Raw genomic sequence first — 24,394 nt, forward strand, 5'->3', positions numbered from 1 at the left:
GTTGTTACCCCACCAGTTGTTCAGTGATGTGGCTTATAAAGCAGCTACAGTGTATCATCACATGCTGGTTTATGTTGTGTTGTGTTGTTACCCCGCCAGTTGTTCAGTGATGTGGCTTATAAAGCAGCTACAGTGTGTCATCACATGCTGGTTTATGTTGTGTTGTTACCCCACCAGTTGTTCAGTGATGTGGCTTATAAAGCAGCTACAGTGTATCATCACATGCTGGTTTATGTTGTGTTGTGTTGTTACCCCGCCAGTTGTTCAGTGATGTGGCTTATAAAGCAGCTACAGTGTGTCATCACATGCTGGTTTATGTTGTGTTGTTACCCCGCCAGTTGTTCAGTGATGTGGCTTATAAAGCCAGGGACCGTGAGGACCTGATTGCAGGTGTCGACGAGTTCCTCGATGAGGTGATAGTTCTTCCTCCAGGGGAGTGGGACCCCAAAATCCGGATCGAACCTCCCAAAAATCTTCCATCTGCAGAAATGAGGTATGACGAAACGTCAGGTGACAGACTCTAACTGACGTCACTTTCCAGTTAAATGTCCTTTAGGCAAACGTTGTTCTTCTGCACACCTCCTTTCTCCTTCTCTCTCTCCAACAGGAAGTCAGTACTGAACCTGAATGAACTCGGTCAGATGAACGGCTCAGCTGGGGGTGCACGCGGTGAAGAAGATGAGGTGATGCCGGCTGTCCACGAACTGGGGGAAGAGCTGGCATTTACGGGGAGGTATGGGAGGACTTTCAGGAGCCTTTGCTCATGTCTCAGCTGAAGTGCTGGACTGGCGTCTGGCCTTGATGTGGTGATCTCTGCTGCAGACGTGTGATGTGTTGACTGGTGCTTTGTGGGGGTGATGACAGGTTCTGTGGTGGCTTATGGCTGGACATCAAGAGGAAAGCGCCCTGGCTGTGCAGTGACATTTGCGATGGCTTCCATATCCAATCGGTCTCCGCCGTGCTGTTCATCTACCTGGGCTGCATCACGAACGCCATCACTTTTGGAGGGCTGCTGGGCGACGCCACCGATAATTACCAAGTAATCACTCTTATCCTGACGCAAACGACGTTGAGAGAGTGCTGTGTTAGCAGCCAGTAGATGTTATTTTTTGGGTGAAAGGGGGACTCCGCCTCACAGTCTCTCTCCCCCTCCCCCTCCCCCTCCCCCACCCCCACCCTGCTGCCACAGGGTGTGATGGAGAGCTTCCTTGGCACGGCCTTGGCAGGGACGGTGTTCTGTCTCTTAAGTGGCCAGCCTCTCATTATTCTGAGTTCCACCGGACCCATCCTCATCTTCGAAAAACTCCTCTATGAATTCAGCAAGTAAGATACACACACACACACACACACACACACACACACACACACACACACACACAGAGTCTAGTGTGAAGTGTTGTGCACACCAGCATGTGCGACATGAGCCTGCGCCACACCGTCACGCCCCGGGTTCCTTGTCTTGGTCCTCAGGAAGAACGACATAGACTACATGGAGCTGCGGCTGTGGATCGGGCTGCATTCCTGTCTGCAGTGTCTGATCCTCGTGGCCTCGGATGCCAGCTACATCATCAAGTACATGACCCGGTTTACTGAGGAAGGTTTCTCCAGCCTCATCTCCTTCATCTTCATCTCTGACGCGATTAAGAAGATGGTGGGTAAACACATCACGCGTGATGAACGCAAACTCACTCTCTCTACTGCCTCTGTCTTACATACACACACACGCACACACATACACACACACACACACAAACACACACACAAACACACACACACAAACACACACACAAACACACACACACACACACACACACACACGCATGCACACACGCATGCACAAACACACACACAAACACACACACACACCTGCACACAAACACACACACACCTGCACACACTCACACATGCACACACACCTGCACACCTGCACACACACACACACACCTGCACACACACACACTGCAGTATAGAGCAAACGTGAGAAAAGAAGCGCCCCCCGTGAGGCTTGTGAGGATGATGCCAACACTAAAGAGTAAACAGGGGTATGTGTAGAGACTGCCGGTGTGACACTGACACAACATGCTGACCAGCGAGGCACGTGAGACACGTGTGTTATTGATGACTGTATTCATGTTTTGACAGGTAGGAGCCTTCAAGTACTACCCAATCAACCGTGGCTTCAAGCCCGATTTTGTCACGGCTTACAAATGTGAATGCATATCTCCAGATCAAGGTGAGTATCACAGCTTTCTTTTTCTTCTTTGTTTTCTTAGACTTTACATATATATATATATATATCAAGGTAGATGTAGGAAAAAAAACGAAATATCCCATATCAAAAACTGGAAGCTCACAGTGAAGCCAGACATGTCTGCTTGCTTTCAAAAGTACAGAGGTTTAAAGCTGGCTGGGTTGTTCTGCATCAATCAATCAATCAATCAATCAATCAATCAATCAATCAATCAATCAATCAATCAACCAATCAATCAACCAGTCAACCAACCAATCAATCAATCAATCAATCTATCAATCAATATATCTATCTATCTATCTATCTATCTATCTATCTATCTATCTATCTATCTATCTATCTATCTATCTATCTATCTATCTATCTATCTATCTATCTATCTATCTATCTATCTATCTATCTATCTATCAAATTCATTGAACGTGTTAAGAAACATAAGCATAAAAACTAATAGAGGGGTAAGAAGAGGTTGAGAACTTTTCCAGGCCTACCCCCTTATGCACTGATAATGTAAAATGCACTGATAATGTAAAATGAAATTTCAATTTGCAGACATCAGTGTGATATCTATTTCAGTGACTCAAACAAATCACCCTATTTTGACAAAAACAATAAAAAAAAAACTGGTTACTGGTATATTCTCCTAACTGTTGAATATTTTATGTCTGGAGAATGTTTTTAGTTCAGATAAAGTAGCACGTTTTCAGCTCATCACATCAGTTATTCCACAAACCAGCTGCCTTGGCTGTAACAGTGATGATCTGCATCTGTCCTTACTGGGGCTATTTTGAATATACAGGTTCCTCACAAATTGTGTTTACTTTCTCTCAGTTGGAACAGCTCTTGAATATACTAATAGGCAATTGTTGATTTATTACTCTGTACACAATTTGACTAGTTTTAAAAGCAACCAAATCTTTTAATTTTAGTGCTTTTAGTTGGATAAAAGTGGATGTGTTGGTTCTCTGTAAGTGGTTTTATTTACAACTCATATAGTTCTTTTTTGGAAGTTGAACATTGGATCTTTGCTTGTTCTATACATGTTCCCCCCACTTGCATACAGTAGGTAATGTATGGGAAAATGAAGGAACAGTACATTGTATATAGGGAAGCTTGATTTAGTAGATCTTTGGCTTTGTTCAATATTGGCATTGATTTGGATATTTTAGCTTTAATATAAATTATGTAAGTCAGTAATTAAGTAAGTAAGTAAGTAAGTAAGTAAGTAAGAGTTTATTTATATAGCACCTTTTTAAAACAAAGTTACAAAGTGCTGTACAAGATACATATACAGAAAACAGAAACAACATACATATACAGTTATATACAGAAAAGTAAAAATTACAACCCCATTACAGGGAAGGCAAGTCGTTACAGATGGGTTTTGAGAAGTTTTTTAAAGCTGTTCACAGAATCAGCTGATCTAGAGAGGGGCGGGGCTGTTCCAGAGGGACGAGGCCCTTATGACAAAAACACAGTCACTCTTGGATTTGTGGAGGAAACAGGGTATAGATAAGAGACCCTGGTCGGAAGATTTGAGTGACCCAGAGGTGGAGTAACGATGCAAATGTTCGGATATGTATAAAGAGGCAAGACCATGTAGGGCGATATATGTGATAAACAGTATCTTGAAGTATATTCTATAAGTTACTGCGAGCCAATGAAGGGATGCGAGGATTGGTATGATGTGGGCTCTAAGCTTGGTATTGGTTAGCGTCCTGGCCACAGTGTTTTGAACGAGTTGCAGGCAGGACAGGTATGCTTGGCTGAGACAGGAGAAAAGAGCTGTGCAGTAGTCAAGGTGTGAAAAATTAGGGTGATTGACTTGATTATTGCGATGTTCTGGAGTTGGAAAAAGGTTTGCACAAGCTTGTTTATGTGTAGGTCGAAATTCAGATTTTGGTCAAAGAGTATCCCAGCACGGTGGCCCAGTGGTTAGCTCTGTTGCCTCACAGCAAGAAGGTCCTGGGTTTGAATCCCAGGCTGTCCCAGGTCCTTTTTTGTGTGGAGTTTGCATGGTCTCCCTGTGTCTGCGTGGGTTTCCTCCGGGTGCTCAGGTTTTCTCCCACCATCAAAAAGACATACATGTTTGGGTTATACTCCTACCTGTACTCCTGACCAAGGCAATGGAAAGAAGAACTGGAGTCGGTCCCCAGGCGCTGTACCAAAGCTTCCCACTGCTCCTACACAATAGGATGGGTTAAATGCAGAAAACAAATTCGTTGTATTAATACAATTCGGTGTAAGAATACAATGACAAAATAAATTTCACTTCCTTTCTTGAAGAGGGTTTAGAATTGGTGGCCAGGGGGCCAATACAAGTTTCACCTCTGAGACAAACTTATTAGGACCAATAAGGAGAACCTCAGTTTTGTCCGAATTGAGCTGAAGGAAATTGAGAGACATCCATTCCTTAAAAGGGTACCAATATTACCCATATCATTTGGTTTAACTGATAAATACAGCTGCATGTCATCAGCATAGCAGTGGTGAGAGATGCAAGTGAACTGGCCAACCAGATTGCCTAGAGGTAACATGTAGCTTGAGAAAAGGTTGGGACCACGGATGGAACCCTGCAGAACTCCATAGAATATAGTGGCAGTTGACGACAAAGTTGTCTATGGCAATCTGAAACTTTCTGTTAGACAGATAGGATGCAAGCCATCTGAGAGCAGAGCCCAAGATACCAACCCACTTATTTAAACATTCAACCAAGATGGAATGATAGTATCAAAAGCAAGCAAGCAAAAGCAGGCAAAATTTTATTTATATAGCACTTTTAAAAACATACAGTTCCAAAGTGCTTTACAAACAAAATATGAATAAATACATGACTGAATGAATATCAAACATGGCACAGCGAGTAACACACCAACCTAAAAATGAAACAAAACAGAAGGCAGGGGTGGGCATCTATAAACAGGCTTGCCTGAAACGATGGGTTTTCAAAGTTTCATAACTTTGAGAGAAAAAAAAAGATATAGACCTGCCGCCCAATGAATGCTCCTAAAATTGCATATATGTGCATTAAATTGAGTTTTAGATCAATTGCAGAAAAAGTTATGATCAGATCTACCTAAAACGACCATGAGCGGTCAACATGACTGTCTCGTAATTTGTGCGTGATGGTGTTCGTCATGTCAGTATTTATGACGTGTGTTGGTGACGCAATTTCCTTTGTGAAGTTCGTTGCTTTGTCCTAGAAACACACTAGCGCCCTCCAGTGCAGAGAAATAGTCTAAACTGGATGTGTGATTATGGCCAACATATCTGGTTACAGACACCGTTACAGACGCATCATGACTACCACCGAGGCGCTGCAGTTTTTACTGGCATTGAATAGCGGCCATTTTACATTGTTTGAAAAGTAGTATTAAAGTTGTTAAAATATTAATTTTGGTGTCAGTTAGTTTCATAACAGACATACTAACATATGTAATGCATTAATAGCTCAGCTGGGTATTTATCTTGACACAACATAGAGTTTAAAAAACCTTTTTAGGTAGGAGTGAGACCCCAGTCATCTCTTGACTTTGATAATGCTGTGTATGTACAGAGTAGGTGATCAATAAAACCTGACTCACCAATTGGGTTTTAATTTTACTTTGATTAATTTTAATTTTATTTTAATGTTGCAGAAGTTGTTGTTATCATATAGCTGAACCTATTGTATCAACAATTTGGTGCACTCTGTCCATTTTTAGGACTTAATAAATAATGTATCTGTCTTGTCTGTTTCTGCCTTGTTCCCTTTGACTGCTGTCTGATTGAGTGAGTATACAAACCATATAATAAAAACCTCACTGTAGTAAAGCAGAACTGTCAGAGGCTGATGATACCAACTAGCAAAACACTGAGAAGTCACGTTGTTGGAGAATTGCCGTCTTTCCCTCATATTGCCTCCATCACATAGTTCTGGTTGATGCAGCACCATTATTACATACTTTGTTTCAGTTTTAACCATCATATGTTTTTGACCCACCTTGTCTCTGTGCTCTGCAGCATCTGCACTTGGCTTAAATGTGTCAGCCCCCCTGGCAGATGACAACATGACTGTGTTGGTAAGTGACCCAACACAGAGAACCCGAGATAGAATGTAAACGGAACTTGGATAAATATTTGTTATTAACCAGAATTAAAGCAAGTAATTGTGCTACAATGATTTAACTGTGCTCAAACACTTGTAGTTTATACTTGCTTGTCTTTGTTGACATTTTACTTAAGAAACGAGTAAAATTTACCAATCAGTAAAATCAGAAGGCCTTTTTGTTGACAGTACTCATTGTTGACAGTACTTAGTAAAATCATTGCTGGGAACAGAGTGGTTTAGCATTTACCATCGTCTAAAATTTCTAGGCTATTGTGTATTCTCTCTGCTTTTTGTGTTCTTTTCAGAATCAGAATCAGAAACACTGTCATTTCTTTTCATGCACATGCAACACAAAGACAAAAACACATCCAAAAACTACAAGAGGTACAAGAACTCATATATCCAAACTAACACATAGTATGTCTAAACTACACACACACACACACACACACACACACAAAATCACTGTCCAGGAGAGCGAACGCCAGCCAGGTCAGGATGACTGTTGGAACTGCCGGTCTGCATGGGCTAGCAGTTAGCTTAGCCTGCCCCGCTTTCACATCCTGTCAGACTACCCTTGGTGCTTCCTCTTCGGGCGCAGCTCCAGTCAGGGCCGTGGTCCTTGGGCCTACAGGATGCAGCAGAGACACCTTCAACACACCTCCCTGCACGCCACACGACGACACTAAAAACACAGTCAAGTCAAGGCTAATTTCTTTTCTCTTCTCTGCTTCTATTAATTTTGCTTCCTTTCCACTCCCCTCTTCCTTCTCTCTGGCTTTCCCTGGTACATCCTGTCTCGAAATCCCCCAATCCTGTATCTTCATCTTGCATACCACTCCTTTCCCCTTCTTCTTTCTCTTATGTCCATGTAGTACAACCTAACAGACCTTGACTGGAGTATGATGAGTAAAAAAGACTGTTTAAAGTACGGCGGTGCCCTGGTGGGGAATGCCTGTAAGTACGTCCCAGACTTGGCCCTCATGTCCTTCATCTTGTTCTTTGGTACCTACTCCATGACTGTCTCGCTCAAGAAGTTCAAATCCAGCCGCTACTTTCCAACCAAGGTAAGACAGGCTGATGCATATTACAGACCTTTGATAGAAAATACCATGGCTATGATATGGCTGCAACAGAGGCTTTGTTCCATCCTTGGTCCCAGGCTAACTCCTCCATTTTCCTTACCTCCAACTCTTCCCACTATCTCACCCTCGTTCCTCAAATCCTCTCCATTCTTCAAATTTCATTCCTGCACCCCCACCTCCTTCCCCGATTCCCTGCATCATGACTTTCCCTGTTTGCTCCAGTTCCGTACACTGATTGGTGACTTCTCCATCATCATTTCTATCCTGGTCTTCTGTGGGCTGGACTGCCTGCTGGAGCTGGATACACCCAAACTGCACGTGCCCACTGAGATCAAGGTCCATCCCTCCCTCAATTCCTCTTCCGTGTCACCCGTTTGCCATGCCTTGTTTGCCACCGCCTAAACATGTTGCCCTATGCAGGGATGCGGTCTATATTCTTATTTAACAACAATCAAATTGTGTTACAAGCCTTGACTATCAATGCCTCTGGAGTCAGTTGTGTAATGTATACCCTGTAATGGCCTGGCTGGTGTATTTTACTTTTTCTCCTGTCTTTTCTTTCTCATGTATGGACCTTCTTTTGTCTCTGTTAATCTCACATTCCACCTCTCCCTGTGTGATGTGCATCTGGTTTCACGTCTCTCTCCTTCTCCATCACACGTTGTCTACCCGTGTTTGTCTACCCTTTGTCTTTGTGTATTGTTTGTTGTTGGGCCAATAGCTGAGGAAGCTAATCAGTGATTTTTCCATCTTCATGTCAATCATGTCCTTTGTGGGTTTGGATATGTTGATTGGGTTAGATACACCCAAACTCATTGTTCCAACAGAGTTCAAGGTATTCACTCCCTAACAAAAGTTTGTGTTTGCAATTGTGTGTATTAACAAAATGATTGTCTGATTTGTTATAATACTATATATATATTGTGTATTGTGATGATCTTTCTGCATGTATAAACGTGTGTGTGTGAGTATGTCTGTGTCACATCAAATGCATGTATTAATTTCACACCGATGTAAATGATAATCCAATTGTTTAAATCCATATTCTGCATGCATTTGTGTGTCTGTGTATGCCTCTTGTGCATTTACGTGTATGTGTGTGCATGTGTGTGTGTGTGTGTGTGTATTTGTGTGTGTGTGTGTGTGTGGGTGGGTGTCTGTAACGCAGCCCACACGTCCAGACCGTAGTTGGCTTGTGATGCCGTTTGGGAAGAACCCGTGGTGGGTATATCTAGGCAGCTTTGTCCCTGCTCTCCTTGTCACGATCCTCATCTTCATGGACCAGCAGATTAGTGCCGTAATTGTCAACCGCAAGGAGAATAAACTTAAGGTTTGCAAAATTCAGCTGTCTCTATGTATGACTGTGAATTTAAACAAATAGCTTATAAACAGCAGATACACAATCTGTAATCTAGAACATAAACTATAAAACTAAGTTGTTGTTCAAAAATATGGTTGCAATGGTTATTCGGTGTGTTTTAAGCTATAGTCATGGATACTATAGTCATGAACCATGGCTAGATATGTGTGTCTTTTCTCATCCATGTCTACTCCCTCACCCCCACCTTTCACCCAACTGCAGAAAGGTTGTGGCTACCACTTGGACCTGCTCTGGGTTGGTATACTGATGGCTGTATGTTCCTTCATGGGCTTGCCCTGGTATGTAGCTGCCACTGTCATCTCCATCGCCCACATTGACTCTCTAAAAATGGAAAGTGAGTCCAGCGCCCCTGGAGAACAGCCCCAGTTCCTAGGTGTCCGGTAAGGCTGCCCTGACACCGGGTGTATATTTGTGTGGGTGTTTTAAATGTGTGAATTAAAGACATGTTTCTGTTTCGTTGTCTAGTGAGCAGAGGTTAACAGGCACTCTGGTGTTTGTTCTAACTGGAGTCTCTGTGTTCCTGGCACCTGTCCTTCAGGTCAGCTGGTTGTAAAATGGTCAGGGAGGATTTCCTGAAATTGTTTTTACAAAGCCAGTTAAATATGACACAATATCATGTCATAACTTTGCTACGATTGCTGTGTTTCTTCAGTACATCCCCATGCCCGTGCTGTACGGAGTCTTCCTCTACATGGGCGTAGCGTCACTGAGTGGCATCCAGGTAGATGAGCTGTTAGCATGAACACGTGCACATTGATGAGCGTGTGCCCATGCCAATCAATTTTTGTTTGAAGACTGAACTCCACTGGTATGACTTTTGCAGTTTTGGGAGAGGATCAAGCTGTATCTGATGCCAGCCAAGCACCAACCAGACTTTTCCTTCCTCCGCCATGTGCCTCTGAGACGCGTTCATCTTTTTACCCTCGTCCAGATAGTTTGTCTGGCTGTCCTCTGGATTCTCAAATCCACTTTCTTAGCAATCATCTTCCCAGTCATGGTGAGTTTGTGTGTTTGTCTGTGTCTGTATGCGTATGTGTGCGTGCATACGTAAGTGTGCGTGCACACACCCCTCTCAGCCCCTAAGGATTTATCTACATTTACCACCCGTTCAGGGAAAAGGTTCCTGACATTTTGACCAAAATTAGCTTCTCTTGTTGTGACTGTGGTGAACTGTGATAAACCGGCTGTGTGAACTGGGGTACTCCACATCCAAACTTGTATGGCAGAAAAACGCTCTGTCTCTCCTCCCCACCCCCACCCCCCACACCAACGCTGCGTATAAGAGTTTACCTCATAAGCCCTCACAACGCACAAATTCCTCTGCAGCGACAGCAGCAAATGACACAGCGGCTCGATCACTAAATTAACAGCTACCAGTGAAACAGCTACGGACTTCAAACAATGGAGTTGGCACTCCAGACGCAACAAGACACAAACTTCAACAAGGGCGGCTGAGTAACAATGAGCAACATCCATAGAACAAACACTTTCTCTTTTCTTTAACCTTATTTTTTTTTGGCCTTCTTCTCCGCCATTGTTAGATAGTGATAGTAGAGAGAGACAGGAAAGGCAGGGGAGAGAGAGAGGATGCCATGCAGCAAAGGGCCCGGGTCGCATCTGAACCCAGGCTGTGGTAAGGACTCAACCTTATGTGGTACCGCTCTATCAGCTGAGCCACTGGGGCACCCCACCAAACAGTGTTTTGGTAGAAACAGTAGACCAGACTGTAGAGCAGCATGCATCTACCTGATAACACAAACCACAAGGCAATAACATCGTCCAACCATTACAAGGGGTTGTATCATGTATTGTTGGATAAGAATTCCTCACAGGGCCTTTAAAGTCCAATCCCCACCCTTATAAACAATACAGTGACTGCAGGTGTCCCCACCCTTATAAACAATACAGTGACTGCAGATTTCCCCACCCTTATAAACAATACAGTGACTGCAGGTACCCCCACCCTTATAAACAATACAGTGACTCCAGGTACCTCCACCCTTATAAACAATACAGTGACTCCAGGTACCTCCACCCTTATAAACAATACAGTGACTGCAGGTGTCCCCACCCTTATAAACAATACAGTGACTCCAGGTACCTCCACCCTTATAAACAATACAGTGACTGCAGGTGTCCCCACCCTTATAAACAATACAGTGACTGCAGGTACCCCCACCCTTATAAACAATACACTGACTGCAGGTACCCCCACCCTTATAAACAATCCAGTTGCATAACGACCCAAACCAACAATCAGTTTCAAATAAAAAATTTGGATGTGACCATTAACTAGAGGTACAGTGGCCATGTGTACTATTCACAGAGGATTGAGGAATGTTTGCATTCACAGCATTGTAAGATGGTGGCAGATGTGCTCTTAGCCCCCCCCCCCCCCCGGTTCAGTGATGGTCATTCCCTCTTCACATACTAGATGGCCTCTTTGACTCCCCGTTCAAACCAGCGTTCCTCCCTATCAAGGATGTGCACATCCTCATCCTTGAAAGAGTGGCAACTGGCATGTAGAAGGTGTAGACTGTGTAGAAGGTGTAGACTGTGTAGAAGGTGTAGACTGTGTAGAAGGTGTAGACTGTGGAGTCCTGGTCTGATGTGTTCGCTCTCCTGTGTTGTGTCATCCTTTTGGCCAGCGTCTGTTTAGTTTCTCCCATGTACAAGTCACGGCAGTCCTCCTGGTACTTAACAGCATACACTATATCGCTCTTTCTGTGCTGGGGACCCGATCCTTGGGGTGGATCAACTTCTGGTGCAGCGTGTTTTTGGGTTTGAAAGCAACTGAGACGCAGTGTTTGGAAAATATGCGTCTCAACTGTTCCAACACTCCCGCCACAAACAGAATCACCACTGGTTTACACTTTGTCCTTCTCCTCTCTTCAATAGGCTGGTGCACTGTTTGTACGGCTTCCTGGCTTTGCCAAACGGCCAGTTAGGATAACCACACTTAACCAGGGCCTGTTTAATGTGGGATTTCTCCCCTTCCCCGGCCGCTGTGTTGGTGGGGACGTGGTCAGCTCAGTGGTACAGCGTCCTGATGACTCCTTGTTTGTGCTCCAGTGGATGATGAGAGTCACACCTTAAGTACTGATCAGTATGTGTTGGTTTACATAAACATCAACAATCACATGTCCCCCATCACCAACTGCAGTTTCACAGTGTAAGAAGACTAACCTGTCATGGTCCACATCCTCCCTGGTGAACTTGATGTGGTTGTCCACAGAGTTAATGTGCTACATCCTGAGATATAATTTTAACCCAGGTGTCATCCACAAATCTGAACCAATGGCTAGGTGGTGTCCCTGGATAGGACATCAGAGCCTCTTTTCCACTTCCTCCATATACAAGTTGGCCACTACAGGTGAGACTGGGGAACCCATAGCACACCCATGCCTCTGCCTGTAGTACTGCCCCCTGTATGTGAAGTACATGGACTGAAGACACAGCTTCAGGAGCAGACACACTTGATCAGTGTTAAGGGTGGTCTTATTGCTAAGGGTGGTGTCGTTTTGTAATTTCATACGGACTACCTCCACTGCTTCATCAACAGGAATGCATGTGAAGAGAGACGTGACATCATAAGAGACCGTTGTTTCATCCCCCTCCATAATGATGTCGCTCACCTGATCCACAACATCCAGTGTTCTGGATGGTCTCTCCACCTCCTGCTAATATCTGTAGGCCAGTGTTTTTCAGCTGGCATGCTGTGGCACGCTAATGTGCTGTTAGAGCTGACCTTGTGCGTCGTAGGGATTTTTCAGATTGTGCTCATGAAAAGAGATAGAACGGATAGATCACTTTTACAGGGCAACTTTTGAGCAATGTTTTTCCACTTTGCGTGTCCATGATGAGCAAAAGTAGAATAGAAGTCTGCTTGATTCCCACCATGTGTAGATTCTAGGCCTGCTGGTGGTGCGGAAGATGCTGGATCTGGTGTTTTCACAACACGACTTAGCCTGGCTTGATGACATTCTACCTGACAAGGACAAGAAGAAGAAGGAGGATGAGAAGAAGAAGAACAGGGAGGGACAAGACCCAGACAGCGACAAGGAGGTGAGAGACAGACACATCGAGCAAACCTGATGTGCTACATCGTGTACTTGTACTTTTTAGCAGACACACAACATACACACATACAAATCTCTCCGGCCCTCAAATTTCAGTAAATGCAAACTACAGTTTACAAACTACATCTACTAGTGATTCAATAGTTTGAGGTGGTTGGTTTCTTTTCAGGGTATACTTTTTTCCATAAATGTGTTTATCACTCCATCTGCTGAGTGTGTCACTCCTGGGTGTGTTCTCTCTAACTAATGTCTTTCTCCTCTCTGTCCCACAGTGTTGCTGAAAAGGCACTGTATAACACTTACTAAAGATCCTGTTTGTCTATCTGTCTATCCTCCTGTCTGCCTTTTCCAGTTTGTTTCTTCGTTGTATAGTAGAAAGTCATGCCCATTCCAGCAGATAGAGCATGCATGTTGGAACACCGTCGGTGTGCAGTTCATGCCCACGCTGCTATGTTAACGCAAAAACTCATCAGCATTAAAGTGACATTTCACCAGGACATTGTTAAAGAGCAGTTTCACCATTCCAATACTAATGATAATTGTTAAGATTTAGAAAGACTGGGCGTCTGGGTGGCGTGGCGGTCTATTCCGTTGCCTACCAACGCTGGGATCGCCGGTTCGAATCCCCGTGTTACCTCCGGCTTGGTCAGGCGTCCCTACAGACACAATTGGCCGTGTCTGCGGGTGGGAAGCCAGATGTGGGTATGTGTCCTGGTCGCTGCACTAGCGCCTCCTCTGGTCGGTCGTGGCACCTGTTTGGGGGGAGGGGCACCTGGGGGGAATAGCGTGATCCTCCCACGTGCTACGTCCCCCTGGTGAAACTCCTCACTGTCAGGTGAAAAGAAGCGGCTGGTGACTCCACATGTATTGGAGGAGGCATGTGGTAGTCTGCAGCCCTCCCCAGATCAGCAGAGGGGAATTGGCTGGGTACAATTGGGGAGAAAAAGGGGGGAAAATCCCCCCCAAAAAAGAAAAGGAAGATTTAGAAAGACTGGAAAGCTGATCATTGAAAGCAGTCTGCAGCAACTTCACACTAAGGCACACTTGTTGCAATCAACTGGTTCCTTGTTCTGTCAGCCCGAGAGCTCCCTCCCTCCGTCTGAGAAGATCCCAATGAAGACCATAGATCCTCCTTCAGACACAGCCCCCACCTTTGTAAACGTTACCAAAAAAAGTCAAACCTCTGATTGTGAGTAAAGCATTCCTTTCCCCTACTGCTTTGTTGTATGTTGTGTGCATTTCAGCCAACCTGTGTATTTTTGTTTTTCGTCTTATTCGTTGAGTTTGACAGATGGGAGTGTTCATAGAACATTTGGTAGAAGTTATTCATGACTACGGATCTGCGTATTTCCCTGTCTTCATATTTCATCTCAAGTATTAACTGCTCAACCGTAGCTGTGCAAAAGACAGCTGCAGTCACAGCTGCAGTAATGCTAGACATGTCTGTGGTCCAGAGCAAGCTCCCATCTGAAGTCATCAGTCACAACGGTCATCCCTGCCACAGGGGTATAATGGCTAATGATTCTATGTATGTATTTCCTTTACTGTCTATTGTGTCTGTGTTTGTATGGATTTGTAAATGTGTCTTCATATGCCCATGTTTACTTGTTTTTGTTTGTTTTTGTTTGTGGTTGTGTTTTTGTGTATGTTTCTATGTGTGTTTGTTTTACAGGAAATGAACCCTTACTCTGACTATAATGAATTAAACAACAGGTAAAGTTTGCTCCAGCTACATGAGCCCTGCAGTGATTTGATATACTAACCCATCACAAACACCATCACCCAGACGACACCAACTACAGATATACTTTACTTAAGCTCTTTTTTTTTCAACAGTTGCATCATCGAAAGCTTATAGTCATGTTGGACAGTGATTTCAGTGTATTTTCTTCAACTAAAATTATTTTGTTCCCTGCCATTGTTTTTTACACTGCATGCAAATAGCTGAGAACATTTCAGTGTTGTTTACATTTGAAATGAAATCAGTAAGCATTGCTAATTGCTATTAAAATCTCCTGTAAATAATAGGCATGTAGTTCAGGACAATTGCTAGACCATGGTTGAGTCAAAACCTTCACCAATAGTCTTCCGTTATTGCAAAGGTAATTAAATTGTAGTAAATTGTGGCATATCTAGACAGAATATTATGACAACACACTTTTCTTTAGCTGAGAATGTCTTAAGTTTGTGTTGTCATCCTGCTGGTTTACCACTGATATTCACTGTATGAAAAGATTAACTAAACTAGCTAAAACTGAAACTGGATACCAAGACCTAGCTCACCTTTGTGCATGCACCTGAAAGCAACACAGATGTCTGGTTTACCTTGTCTGTCTGCATCTCATGCTATTTCTTCATCCATAAGGCCTCTGCACACAAAGTCCCAATTTTTCGTTCGAAATTTTCACATTAAAAAAATAAGTACAATCTGAACCTCACATGTTTGTACACAAATTTTACATACCATTCTCAGAAGGAACCTGTCAAAGGAATCGGCATAAATAGGTGTTGTGTGTGTGTCTGTGTGTGTGTGTGTGCATGTGTGTGTGTGTGCGTGTGTGTGTGTGTTCAAGATAAACTGAATTGCGGTAATTGGTCCTCTTGTTTTTAACGTTTGGCTTGAGTATTCCTCATGCCACAAACTGGGCCAGTGACATTCTGAAGTAAATTTCAGAGTGATCAGGAAAGTTGTGCAGCAGCAATACTCTGTATCAGTCTGTATCAGTCTGTATCAGTCTGTGCAGATCGTAACCCACTCTTGACACAGTAGATGGCTGTAGCCTAATAGACCCTTTTTGAATTTAATTTTTTTCTCCCTAAAGGAGAGAAAAACATAGTCACCCTCACAGCTTGAAGACTCAAGGCCTTTGCACACCAAGTCCGAATTTTTCAAACACAACTTTTGCACTTTGAAAAAGAAATACGACCTCAAGTTGTATATGCAAGTTTTGTATACATACACCAACTCCAAAAAAGTCACGCTTCAAAAATATTTTCAAAACAGTTTCGATTTTCTGCGTTTTTATGCATCCATCAAAGGAATCTTATATATATACATACACACTACATAGGAGGAGAACTTTACCTGCCTGACTGCATTGTGCCAACTGTAAAGTTTGGTGGAGGAGGGATAATGGTATGGGGTTGTTTTTCAGGGGTTGGGCTAGGCCCCTTACTTGCAGTGAAGGGAAATCTTAATGCTTTAGCATACCAAGACATTTTGGGCAATTCTATGCTTTCAACTTTGTGGGAACAGCTTGGGAGGGCCCGTTTCTATTCCAGCATGACTGTGCCCCAGTGCACAAAGCAAGGTCCAGTAAGACATGGTTGGATGAGTTTCGTATGGAAGAATTTGGCTGGCCCACACAGAACCCTGGCCTCAACCCCATCGAACACTTTTGGGATGAACTAGAACAGAAATTGTGAGCCAGGTCTTCTCGTCCAACATCAGTGCCTGACCTCACACAAATGCTCTTCTAGATGAATGGGCAAACATTCCCACAGACACACTCCAAAATCTTGTGGAAAGCCTTCCCAGAAGAGTTGAAGCTTGTATAGCTGCAAAGGCGGACCAACTCAAACGACATCAGATCCTCCTTTTATCACCACCCAGTTAGCGCACTTTGCACTGGCCTACCCTTTGCAACCTCCCTCACCTCTCCACATCCCACCCTATCCCACCTCGCTCTCCTCTCCCCCGACAAGGTCCTCAACCTCATCACATCCAGTCGCCCCACCACATGCTCGCTTGACCCGGTCCCCTCCCCTTTTCTTCAGTCTATAGCACCTGAAGTCCTTTCCTTTCTAACCCACCTCATCAACACCTCTCTCCAGGCAGGATGTTTTCCATCTGCCTTCAAGACTGCTAGAGTCACTCTCCTTCTCAAGAAACCACCACTTAACCCCTCTGACGTCAAAAACTACAGACCGGTTTCCCTTTCTATCCAAAACTCTCGAACGTGCTGTCTTTAACCAACTTTCTTTGTACCTCCACCAGAACCACCTCCTGGACCCCAAAAAATCTGGGTTCAATGTGGGTTCAAGTCCTTGCAGTGACTGAATTGCTGCACTGGGCGAGAGCAAAATCTCTCTCCTCTGTCCTGATACTCCTGGACCTGTCAGCTGCGTTCGACACAGTAAACCACCAGATCCTCCTCTCTACGCTCGAGGGGCTGGGTGTCACAGGCTCTGTACTCTCGATGTTTGCATCCTACCTGACGGGTTGCTCCTACCAGGTGACATGGAGGGGATCTGTGTCAGAGCCTTGCAGACTGACTACAGGTGTTCCACAGGGTTCGGTTCTGAGTCCTCTCCTTTTCTCCCTGTACACGACATCCCTGGGTTCTGTTATTCGCTCGCATGATTTCTCTTACCATTGTTATGCCGATGACACCCAGCTGATCTTTTCCTTTCCTCCCTCTGACACACAAGTAGAGACATGCATTGCTGTGTGCTTGACTGACATCTCGGGAGTGGATGGCGACACACCACCTGAAGCTCAATCTGGACAAAACAGGGCTGATGTTCCTCCCGGAGAAAGGTTGCACGCACTGAGACCTGGCCATGACCATTGACAACACTGTGGTGATGCCAACTCGGACTGCAAGGAATCTGGGTGTGATCCTGGACGACCAACTGTCGTTTGCTGCAAATGTTGCATCGGTTGCTCGCTCCTGCAGATTTCTCCTTTATGACATCAGGAGGATTCGCCCATTCCTCATCGACGAGACAGCAGAGGTGCTCATCCAGGCTCTGGTCATCTCCCGGCTGGACTACGGCAACTCCCTCCTTGCTGGCGCCCCGGCGTCGGCCATCAGACCTCTGGAGCTTGTTCAGAAAGCTGCAGCTCGTCTGGTGTTCAACCGCCCTAAGTTCTCCCACACAACTCCCCTTCTCATGTCCCTACACTGGCTCCCAGTAGCTGCGCGCATCCAGTTTAAGACTCTGGTGCTAGCCTACAGGGCAGCAAAAGGAACAGCTCCCCCCTATCTCCAGGCCATGGTCAAGACCTCCAACCCCACCCGACCACTTCGCTCTGCTGCCTCGGGACACCTGGTTGCCCCGTTGCTCAGAGGCCCCTGCTACCGATCGACCCGGTCACGGCTCTTTTCTGTCCTGGCCCCACAGTGGTGGAATGAACTCCCCACTGATGTCAGGACAGCGGAGTCGCTGCCCATCTTTCAGCGCAGGTTGAAAACTCACGTCTTCAAGAACTACTACCCTGTTACTTGTTCTTAGCACTTATTGTATTCACTCATTTAAAAAAGAATCTCTTTCTTGCGCTTTTACTTTAGCACTGGTTTTACCCTTAGATGCTTGTTTAGAGGGAAGATGCACTTAAGACCTCTGATGACTAGTAGTTCTCCCGGTTTCCTACGTTAAATGATGCACTTATTGTAAGTCACTTTGGATAAAAGCGTCGGCTAAATGACTAATGTAATATAATGTAATGTTATATATATATATATATATATATATATATATATATATATGTGTGTGTGTGTGTGTGTGTGTGTGGTGGAGGGCTAAGACGAAAAAAAGGGCCAACAACGCCACCTGGGGAATTGCACCCCAGGAAATACTATTTCTCTTTAAAACCAGAGTTAAGGATTTGATGCTTAGCCAGGCGAAAAGATTCGCTACTGAAAAAGGACAGAGACGTGGTTCAAAAATATAAATACTTTGTTTAATTAATCAAAACGAGAAGGGACCGGAACTGGAGCTGCTAAGGAAATCAAGAAAAAAACAATTAAAACCAACATGAAGTCATTGAATCTTTATTACAAATAATTTGTAAAAATTATCTTTTAATACAATTAAGAAAATATAAAAGAACCACTTTAAAATACCAAAAAATGCCCAGCCTACACAAATAATGGTAACCAAACTAGAAAGCTAGGCTGAGGCCAACTGTGGAAGGCAGACTAACTGAGGAGGGCCCAGGGGTGCTACCAATACTCACCTTCCCTGCAGCACAGCAAACCCACAGCAAACCTCACAGCAGACTGGTGAACTCTCCACACGTGTCCCGGGGCTCCTACTCACGCACACACACACACACACACATGCAGGGACTTCGCCACAAGTGCCTAGCCTCCCACAAGATGACACTCAGACCACTGAGGGGAATAACTAACAAAATAAGTCAAATAGGTCAACAACAAAAACCCAAACTAGAGAAGGGTCAACCCAGTTAGTAATCAAAAGAAACTAAGGCAAAACAGCAGCAGGTGAACCACCTCTAGCAAGGAACCTCGACACCAGGAAATACTCCTGATAACCAGCACAACAGTGGCAGCAAACACTAGGGGTTCCACGCTAGAAGTTCAGGAACTGCAGCACCAACTACCAGACACATGCGAGGCCGAGGAAGAGAGGAGGCAAAAAAAGGACTGCACAGGTGGTCACAGGTGGCTTAGATAACCTGGCCCTGATGAGGAGTTTGGCTGAGGGAGGAGTCAGGCCTGGAGCTGCATTCACAACCACTCAACCTACAAGTGAAGCATTCCCCACCACACACACACACACACACACACACACACACACACATATATATATATATATATATATATATATATATATATATATATATATATATATATATATATATATGGTCCATAGGGTTAGTGGTTGTGTCAGGAAGGGCATCCAACTTAAAATTTTGCTAAATCAGTCTGAATTGACAAGACCATGCCGGATCGGTCGAGGCCCGCATTAACAATGGCCAGCATTGGTGCTGTGCCCTCAAAGGGGCCTGATGGAAGCTGTAAAATCCACTCTGGTGACCCCTGAAAAACAGGGGAAAGGCTGAAAGAAGAAGAAGAATGATTTGAAGATACATCTTAGGATGCACTGGGACACACCATTAGTGATGTTTCCTGAGGTCCTTGGGTGTTTTGGGTCTTTCAACATCATGCACCCTTTCTCAGGCATCCCAACCAGGGTTGATCAGGCCCTGGCTTGTGTCCCAGCAGCATGGCCCACAGATCACTTCTTCTGATCCAAAGCCATCTGGAGGCCTCCTATGCAGCCTGCATGATAAACTTGATGGCTTTCCTTTTTGCAGCCCCAGTGATGCCAAGTAGAATGTAGGTCTTGTACAGTGAGTGGCCAGCAAAGCCTCTGCACCCCACTTCAATGGACTCATGCACCTTCCAGCCTCTCATCCAGCACTGATCCACCAGCTTCCAGGATATCTTGCTCTCCAGTGCACTCTCCCAACTTGTCCATGCTCCCTGCTGCCACATGCCCACCATTCTACTGGTCCTTTCCTCCTCAACACCTGCCCTCACGTCCTCCAGGACTAGATGGCATCTGTCCTTGCCATGGGCCTTATCATAGCAAGGTTGTGGGATGGCTCCCAGCACTGCCCGTCCAGTTGCCACTGTGCCCACAAAAGTCCTGTGTCTCAGCCAAGACTCTGCTATCTCCGGGCCTTCCTGGGCTCTCCACTTCCTGCTTGTCCACACCATAATGCCTGATGATGCCACTCTAGAGTCCTTGGAGTCCCGATAGAGCAGTGCCTCTCTTGTGCGAGAAACCCTTAACTCCTTATCAAGGCTGCTGCTAGGGAGCTGGAGTTTTTTTGCTCCTCCCATACAGTGCTGCACTGCTAAGGCTGCGCGACAGAGCCTGCCATCTCCAGAGCTAGGTAACTACTGATCTTCCTCTCCAAGATCTCCACTGTTGAATGGGTTACTTCACAAACCAGCAGAGGCCAGAGGACTCGAGGTAAAATGCCATGTTGGTAAATCTAAGCCTTGAACCTACCAGGTAGGCCAAACTTGTCTACTGTGGTGAGCCAAGTCTCAAGATGCTTGATGGTTGCTTGGATTGCTGCTACATCCCTGAGGCTACAGTCAAAGACCTTGCCTAGCCTCTTGACTAATTTCCTGGTGATGGATGGGATTGCAATGCCATCCAAAAGAAACAAAACCGGCCCACCACTTTTCCCCTCTTCAACTCCATGGCTCTGGATTTGGCTGGTTTAAAACATCCTCACCTAGGAGATGAGCTTCTCCAGGCCCTGGAGGATCCACCTACCACCAGGCACTGATGATATGGTGACAGTGAGGTCATCCATAAAGGCTCTGATGGGGGCCTGCCAAACACCAGACTTGGACGGGGGGCCTCTGCATTCAGTTTCAGCTGCCTTGACCTCCATGTTCATGGCAAGGGTGAAGACTGTAACTGAGATGGTACACCCAGTTATGATCCACTTCTCAAGCCGGTACCAGTCAGATGTTATGTTCCCAGAAGTGACTGTGAGGCTGAGGTTCCCGTAGCAGTTCAGGATGAGGTCCATGATCTTACTGGGTACATGGTGTCGGTCCAGGGTAGTCTTGATCAGCTTGTGGGGTATTGAGCCATAGGCATTGGCAAGGTCAAGTCAAAGCACAATTAAAGCATTGGACTGTGTGTAAGGTTTCTGAGCATAATGACTTTTTCGGATAGTGGATTAAAAAAACGCATCTGAAAAATGTGGACTTTGTGTGCAAAGGTCTTCGCTTTGGTTATGTATTGGAGTTTTTCACCACTAATATATCTGACTCGGTGTGCAAGGTTTCTCTGCATAACAATTTTTCCAGATGACAGGTTACAAAAATGAAATACGAAGAATTCAGACTTGGTGTGCTAAGGTCTTTTGTTCTTGTTTTTTTTTTCTTTTTTTATATTGTTAAATTGTCTAGTGATCGGAAGGTTCCTGGTTTGATCCCTGAGTCCTCTAGATAGTGTGTCGAAGTGTCCTTGAGCAAGACACTGACCCCTAGCTCATCCTGATGAGCAGATTGGCGCCTTGCATGGCAGCCTCTGCCATCAGTATATGAATGTGTGTGAATGGGTGAATGTGAGACTGTAAGCACTTCCAGTGGTCGGCAGACTGGAAAAGTGCGGTGTAAGTGCTGTACGTTTACCATGTTTATGGAAGCACTGGAATTGTTCTGAAAGCCACAACACACTACCTGAAAAAGGCGATCCCTCTTTATGCAATACAGAGCAAGGGTCAAGGGTTTTTGCCTTTTGCTTCAGAGGTTCCTGTAGGTCTTGTTTCTCATGGTGCTGCGAGAACAACATCACAGATGCCTCCAGTCTTCCCTGAACCTTGTCAGTTTGTTTAGTTTCCAGCCCTCCATGGCAAAGGTTTGCTTTGGAAATTCAGCAGAACACACACGTTTCAATGTTGAAATGGGTTTTATAAACACACTTAACTCAAAAATGACCCTTAAAACGGTGGCTTGGTTGTTTCCCCATCACTGCACCACCGTGGTAGTGTGTACCAAGTTGCTTGCTGTGATGGGATTTTGGTTTTATTTTGAAACTTCACATTTTCCTCTCAGCTGGCTTGTGTGTCTTCTCGAGTGTTTCCATTCACAGATGCCCTCACACTAAACTGTGTGAGGGCAGAAGTACTCCAACGGTTTGGTCAACCGCAAAGCATGCTAATACAGTGTGTTCAGCAAGCGAGTGTGTACTCGCATGGCTGTTGTCCGCCGTGTGTTGTGGTGTGTTGTTGCAGTGGACTTCCTGCAGGAGCCAGTGAATTACCCTGCATTGCTCCTCAAAGAACGGCTCCCATGTCTAAAAATAAAATTCTCAAATACACTATTCCGGATCAAGCGTATGAAACTCATGAACTGAATTGTACTAAGTTAAAAAAAAAAATCAAATACTGGAAATAAGTATTTTACCCTGTGTACGTGACTTTATGCTACTTCATGTGGCGTGTTGCTCCTGGCTTGGATACAGCACTAACTAACGCGCTGGACTGGTAGAATGGCTGATAATGTGTCACGTGGTCTGCTGCTGGTTATGCACCGGTCTGCTCAGCTGCTGCACAAACTGGCCTGCAGCTGTAATGGACGCCCCTGCAGCCTGCATCCTGCAGCCTGCAACCTGCAGCATGCAACCTGCAGCATGCAACCTGCAGCATGCAACCTGCAACCTACAGCATGCAACCTGCAGCATGCAGCCTGCGGCATGCAACCTGCAGCCTGCATCCTGCAGCCTGCAACCTGCAGCCTGCAGCCTGCATCCTGCAGCATGCAACCTGCAGCATGCAACCTGCAACCTGCAGCATGCAACCTGCAGCCTGCATCCTGCAGCCTGCATCCTGCATCCTGCAGCCTGCATCCTGCAGCCCGCAGCCCGACCTGTGGTTGGCAAACAGATGTCAGATGTTTTTATATGAAATGCCTTTAATGTTTGTCCTACTCATAAATATGTTGTCGGCTAGCATGAACACCGGGTCCTACCTTGCAATGGCCGATGGAGTCGCTGCTCCGTATTCAGACATGTTGTTGAAACACAGTGTAGCTATATCAACACCTGCTGTGTGTGTGTGTGTGGGGGGGGGGGTATGGATTGTCATCATGCTATAGTCCATACTGGCCTGAGGTCACAATACTGACGTGGCAACGCAAATATGTGCTGCAGGTTTTGTAACGCTGACCTGTCATTTGTAAAGACGAAGTGCGGCCCGTCGGTGTGACTTGTTAAACGTGTCCTGGACCTTGTGAATATGTCACGTGTGGAGCAGGTTTGGCAGATGACAGTCTGCAGACCCGCTGGATGGCGTGGGGTGGTGGGACTTGGGGCAGCATGGGACACTAGACGGAGACGTTCAGTTTGTCAGCCCCAAAACCCGTCTGCGTGACGTCAGCAGCAGAGGAAGAAGATGGTGACTGAGAACGACATCATCCATGTCCTGCCACCCAGGACGACCACAATCAGCCAGCTCCCATCAGCACACACGTGTGTGTCTGTGTGTGTCTGTGTGTGTGTGTGTGTGTGTGTGTGTTCGTGACCCTGAGCAGTTAGCAACCATGACCTGCAGGCCTGAAGTTCCTCCACAGCTGTCTTCAGGGGTCTGCTTTAAGAGAAGCAGGCCACACTGAGGAGCAGCTGCAGCAGCCTGGAGGAAGTCCACAGACCGGACCAGCCGGGTCAGGCAGTCGTGGACGAAGCAGCAGAAGATGGACGCACACACTGTACACCAACACACTGTACAGCAACACACTGTACAGCAACACACTGTACAGCAACACACACAGCACAGCAACACACACAGCAACACACACTGTACACCAACACACTGTACAGCAACACACACTGTACAGCAACACACACTACAGCACCACACACTGTACAGCAACACACACAGCAACACACACTACAGCGCCACACACTGCACAGCAGCACATACTGTACAGTACTACACTGTACAACAACACACACTACAGCACCACACACTGTACAGCAACACACACTACAGCACCACACACTGTACAGCAACACACACTGTACAGTACTACACTGTACAACAACACACACTACAGCACCACACACTGCACAGCAGCACATACTGTACAGTACTACACTGTACAACAACACACACTACAGCACCACACACTGCACAGCAGCACATACTGTACAGTACTACACTGTACAACAACACACACTACAGCACCACACACTGCACAGCAGCACATACTGCACAGCAACACACAC

General features: G+C 45.4%; 1 protein-coding gene across 1 annotated transcript in view; it reads left to right on the forward strand.

Annotated features, from left to right (window-relative positions):
- The window catches only part of LOC130121685 (electrogenic sodium bicarbonate cotransporter 4-like), a 51,050-nt gene extending 41,859 nt beyond the window's left edge, over positions 1–9,191 (forward strand). Inside the window, exons 9-19 of the mRNA XM_056290538.1 lie at positions 339–493; positions 608–733; positions 865–1,039; positions 1,190–1,323; positions 1,471–1,651; positions 2,143–2,233; positions 6,254–6,312; positions 7,217–7,408; positions 7,649–7,762; positions 8,595–8,756; positions 9,009–9,191. Coding sequence (XP_056146513.1) covers positions 339–493; positions 608–733; positions 865–1,039; positions 1,190–1,323; positions 1,471–1,651; positions 2,143–2,233; positions 6,254–6,312; positions 7,217–7,408; positions 7,649–7,762; positions 8,595–8,756; positions 9,009–9,191 — 1,572 coding nt within the window. The remainder of the gene's footprint in view (positions 1–338; positions 494–607; positions 734–864; positions 1,040–1,189; positions 1,324–1,470; positions 1,652–2,142; positions 2,234–6,253; positions 6,313–7,216; positions 7,409–7,648; positions 7,763–8,594; positions 8,757–9,008) is intronic.
- Positions 9,192–24,394: the final 15,203 nt, after the last annotated feature.

Source organism: Lampris incognitus, chromosome 12 (assembly GCF_029633865.1).
Source record: "Lampris incognitus isolate fLamInc1 chromosome 12, fLamInc1.hap2, whole genome shotgun sequence".
In the NCBI taxonomy this organism is placed as follows: Eukaryota; Metazoa; Chordata; class Actinopteri; order Lampriformes; family Lampridae; genus Lampris; species Lampris incognitus.